Source organism: Chlorella variabilis (genome assembly GCF_000147415.1).
Source record: "Chlorella variabilis unplaced genomic scaffold CHLNCscaffold_6, whole genome shotgun sequence".
NCBI lineage: Eukaryota > Viridiplantae > Chlorophyta > Trebouxiophyceae > Chlorellales > Chlorellaceae > Chlorella > Chlorella variabilis.
Window position 1 is genome coordinate 895,387 of NW_005435082.1, and position 4,633 is coordinate 900,019.

At 71.5% G+C, this 4,633-nt stretch overlaps 2 protein-coding genes across 2 annotated transcripts in view; one reads left to right on the forward strand and one right to left on the reverse strand.

The window, feature by feature from the left end:
• Window positions 1-668: 668 nt before the first annotated feature.
• On the forward strand, window positions 669-3,041 carry CHLNCDRAFT_143677 (hypothetical protein; the record flags this gene model as incomplete). The annotated part of the gene is made up of 8 exons (XM_005849051.1): window positions 669-733; window positions 842-915; window positions 1,222-1,370; window positions 1,659-1,785; window positions 1,995-2,098; window positions 2,264-2,324; window positions 2,596-2,734; window positions 2,939-3,041. The coding sequence occupies 8 exons, from the start codon at window positions 669-671 to the stop codon at window positions 3,039-3,041; spliced, it is 822 nt and encodes a 273-aa protein (XP_005849113.1).
• Window positions 3,042-3,808: 767 nt separating this feature from the next.
• Window positions 3,809-4,633, reverse strand: part of CHLNCDRAFT_143678 (hypothetical protein) — a gene marked incomplete at both ends in the record, with an annotated part of 2,755 nt that continues 1,930 nt past the window's right edge. The window contains 2 exons of the mRNA XM_005849259.1: window positions 3,809-3,910; window positions 4,129-4,345. Of these exons, the coding sequence (XP_005849321.1) occupies window positions 3,809-3,910; window positions 4,129-4,345 (319 nt within the window). The remainder of the gene's footprint in view (window positions 3,911-4,128; window positions 4,346-4,633) is intronic.

A 4,633-nucleotide genomic window follows, 5' to 3' on the forward strand; every position in this document is an offset into this window, starting at 1 on the left:
TCCTCAGCTTTGACACTGCTGTGTGTTGGTGCCGCAAAGCGCCAGAGGCGCGGCGGGGACCCCTTCATTTCCTTGTTGTTGTGGCTGTGTTTATGATGGAATTTCAGCTTGAATCCTTCACCCCCCTGCCTCCTCACCCCATGTGCCTGCTTGCCCTGCCACGCCCTTTGCGTTTGCCGCACCGACGGCGATGCCGCCGTCGGTTGCGCAAGCCCGTAGGGGCCCAGCTTTCTCTGGACAACCCGTGCTCTTTTTTCTGCATGCTTCGCATTGCCCTGCACCCATCTTGAGACTGTGGTCGTTATGTATGTATGTGGTTCGGTCGCCGCCGGCGCGCCGCCGCCGGCGCGCCGCCGCCGGAGGGCGGCGCCGACGCAGCCCCTGCCTGGATTTTGCAAAAGCCTCTCCTTTTGACCCACGGAATTGTCGCTGCCAGAAGATTGCTGGGCTGAGTGTGGGCTCTGATCAGGCGCAAATGAGGGCCCTCCATGGGAGTGCCTAGTGGGCAGGCCTCCCTGTCAGCCGATATTGTGTGGTCCATCAGCCCGCCACCACTCCTTCGCCCATCCTCCTGCAATCCACACATCTCCCCGCCGCTCGCCTGCAAGCAGCGCCCGTCCGCCGCGCGATCAGCCCTTGTGGAGAGTTTGTGGCTCACCGGTAGACAAATGCAGGCGGCAGCAGCAGTTCAGAGCGTGGCTGCGGCCCGCCCGGTGCAGGCAGCGAGGCTGAGGTGAGGCTGTGGGAGCTCAGTGTGGAGCAGCCCCATCCCGCGCACCGCTTCCCCATCCAGCCAGCCGCCGCCGCCCCCGAACCACCCACATTGCCCTCAATGCTGCAGGCCACGCCAATTCGCCAGCCCGGCGGCGCAGCGGCGCGGCTGCAGGCAGCTGGCCGTCAGCGTGCGGGCCGAAGGTGGGGCGCCGCCGCCGCCTGGGCCACCGCCGGCTGGGGGCTGCGGCTGGTGCCTGGCCACAGTGCTTGGCGGCACTGTGGGTCATAGGGGGCCACACAGCATGGATCAGTTCACCAGCCGACGCCTCCGCCCTGTGCCTTTGTCCCGCCGGACCCATGCCGCCCTCCGCCGCCGGTTCTATCCACGCCCGCCGGCCGCCTGCGCCACACACCCACCTGCCGCTCCACCCGCCCGTCGTCCTCGCCCCTCGCCCAATCGCCCTCCTCGCCTTCACCCACCCCACCGCCCGCCTCCCCGCGCCGCAGCGTGGGCGCCGCCCACCGTGGCCGACGCCAAGCTCAAGTTCAACGGCGCCTTCAAGAAGCCGCTGCCCGCCATCTACTCCACGGTGGTGCAGGAGCTGCTGGTGCAGCAGCACCTGTTCCGCTGGAACAAGCAGTACCAGTACAACGAGGTGCGGGGCGGGACCACGGGGCTGCAATAGGCTCGCGCCGCCTGCGGGGCTGATGCCTTCCGCGCCGGCCGGCCTGGTGCCCGCACGGGCGGGCACACGCGCCCGGCCTGGCACCTCGCGGCCAGCCTGGGGGCGGCTTCATGCCACAGGGGCCCGCCCGGCTGGCCCGGGCGCCGGATGCAAGCAGCGAAATGCGTCCCGCCCGCGTGCCCCCTGCCCCTTCCGCCTCGCTCCTCCCCCGCCCTCATCCTTGCCCCCCCCCACCCACCCACCCCCGTCCCCTCGCAGGTCACCGCCCTGGGCATCGTGTCCATCTTTGAGCAGGTGCTGGGCGGGCTGCCGGACGCGGAGCGGGAGGCCGTGTTTGACGCCTTCATCAACGCGCTGCAGGAGGACCCCAAGCAGTACCGCAAGGGTGCGTACCGCCGTGCCGCGCCCCGCGGGAGTGGAGGACAGCAAGCCCTGCCGGCGCGCGCGCGTGGCGGGCGGTGGTGGCGGTGGTGGGGCCGGTGGCTGGCGCGCGGGCCTTGGTGGTGGTGGGGGGTGGGGGGCTGCGGGGCGCGTGCCACTGGGGCAGTGTGTGTGACACGTGGGGCCGGCCGGCGGGCGCCGCTCCTGCTGCAGACGCGGCGGCGATGGAGGAGCTTGCGCGCGGCAAGAGCGAGGTCGCGCCCGACGCCAGCGGCGACAAGGTGCAGCAGGCGCTGGCGGCGGTGGCGGCGAAAGAGGTGGGTTGGGGCGGCGGCCTGCTCGCCACAGCTGGCCAGGGCTGTGCCGGCACGCCTGCTGGCCGGCCGGCCGGCTGCCTCGGCACGAGGCGCGTGCCTGGCTGAGCGCCCGCCTGCACGCACGCCGCCCGTTCTGCGACCAACTGTATTGCTGCTGTACCGCAGGGCAAGTTCCTGTACACCAAGTTCTTTGCTGTGGGCCTGTTCCGCCTGGTGGAGCTGACCGGTGAGGCGGCTGACGCCCACTGTGGGCCTGGCCGGCCCGCGCCTGCCGCTGCGGCACAGGCGGCCGGCTCTCCGCCGCGCTGCCCCGTGCAGCCTCCGCCCTCCCTCGGCTGCCATCAAGCATGCCCAATCATCACGCCTCTATCACGCATCATCCCCTCAGCACCACCCCACAGAATCCCTCCCAGCCTGCCCCGTGCCCTGCCCTTCCACCCGCGCCCCTAACCCCCCACCCCTCCCTCCCCTCCCCCCGCTCCTGCCCCCCCCCGCAGGCTCCAAGGACCCCAAGAGCCTCACCACGCTGGTCAAGGCGCTGGGGCTGAGCCAGGAGCGTGTGAACGCGGACCTGATGACGTACAAGGGAGTGCTCAGCAAGCTGGAGGCGGCCAAGGAGATCATGAAGGAGTTCATGTGAGGGCGAGGGCGGCGACCGCTCCCGCGCCGCCGCGCTCTGGCCCTCCCTTATTCCCCCCTCGCGCTGCCTCTCCCGCCCGTGCCCCCGTGTCAGCCTCAGCCTCGCCGCCGCCGCTGTGCTGTTGCTGCCACCGCGCCTGCCGCTGTGTTGCTGACGAGCCGACGCCGACGCCTGTGTCCCGCGCCGCCTGGGTGCTGCAGGGCTCGGGAGAAGGTGAAGCGGGCGGAGCGCGAGGCGGAGAAGGCGGCCAAGGCGGCTGCGGCCGCCGAGAAGGCTAACGCAACCGCCGACTCGTCGGCCTGAGCGGCCTGAGCAGGCTCTGGCGGGCAGCACTGACGCTAAAGCGTGCGGCGGCNTGAGCTTTTTGNGTCAGTGNTGNCCGCCGCTGCCCTCCCGCCCGCCTCTGCCATTGCATCCCCCCCTTTCCGCACTCCCCGGAGCCTGGCTTTGCCTGGCCTCGCCACAGCTCAGCCCTGAGAGACGATGAACACAATCCTTGCTGTCGGTTTGCTGCCATTCTTTCATGCTCACAACACACCCCGGGGCTGCATTTTCCCCCAGGCCCGCCCCGCCTGTCTCATTTGCGTCCCCGGTGCGACGGCCGCTGCCGCTGGTCGGTTTTCCTGTGTTTCATGTTACCGCACTGCCCCTGTTACAGCTGCCCTCAGGAGGCGCATGTCGGCTGGCAGGGTCGGGGCGGGGCTGTGCAGCACGGGTGCAGCGCAGGGAGCGCGGACCGGCAGAAACAAACGAAAGAATGGGTCAGAAGGCGTCCTATAGAGCAGGCAGGACAAACAGTGCCGTCACGAGGCGGGCGGGGTGCGCCGCGCCTCAAAAAAGGGGTGTCAGGGTTGCAAACGGTGCTGGCAGAAGGGAGGCTGGCGCAGGTAAACGCCAGGAGAGCGGTGGGCGCGGCCCGGCCCAGGCTGCAAGGCCACCCGCTTCCCCCGTCCCAGCATGTGGCAGCAGGGGGCATCCCGCAGGCCCTATGCTGCCGGGGGAGCTGCGCAGGCTGCGTGCGGGGCTTGCTGGCTGGCTGGGTGGCTGGCTGGCCGTGCGCGCGCTGCCACCTACTGGCCGCCGCCGGCCGCGGTCTTGGCTGTCAGCGGGATGAAGTGGATGCGCACCAGCGGGTACAGCTGCCCGCGCATGCTCACGCCGCTGATGCCCCACTGCGCGAAAAACGCAGGCAGGCAGGGGGAGCGCGGTGGGGCGGGGGCGAGGCGGGCGGCCGCAAGCTTGGGCGGCGCGGGGGCAGGGGCAAGGGGAGGCGAGGCGAGGCAGCGCAGAGGGAAGGCGAAGGCAGCACGGCAGGGCCCAGCAGGCCACCACCGGTGCCGCCGCAGCACACGGACAGGCACAGGCACAGGCACACGCAGCGGCGCCCCACCTCGATCTCCTCCCAGCCCAGATCGTCGTGCAGCACGGTCCGCTCGCCCTCCGGCAGCGGCAAACCCAGCTTCTGCATCACCGCCGCCGGCAGCGCGCGGCTGCAGCGTGAGAAGCGGTAGCGCTCGGCGGCGGCGCCGCCGGCCGCCTCGCCGTCGGCCTCGTTGCCGCCGGCCGCGCCGCCGGCCGCGGGCAGGTGCGCCAGCTCAAACCGCTCCCTGCGCGGCGGCGGGAGCCGAGGGGGAGGGAGGCGAGGGGTGGGGGTCAGGCAGGCAGGGGCTCCCGTCGTGCAGCCCTCTCGCGCCTCCCGTGCCGGCAGCCACCTCCCGGCTGCAGCCCCCTCCTTCCTCCCGCGCCCACCGCTCCCCTCCCTGCTGCGCCTGCCAGCAAGTCCAAGCCCAGCCAGCGGCAGCACCCCGCTGTGGCACCCCTCCTTCCTCCCTCCCTCCGGCCCTCTCCCCCCCCGGCCATAGCGCTGCACCAGCCCTCCCCCGCCCCCCCCCCCC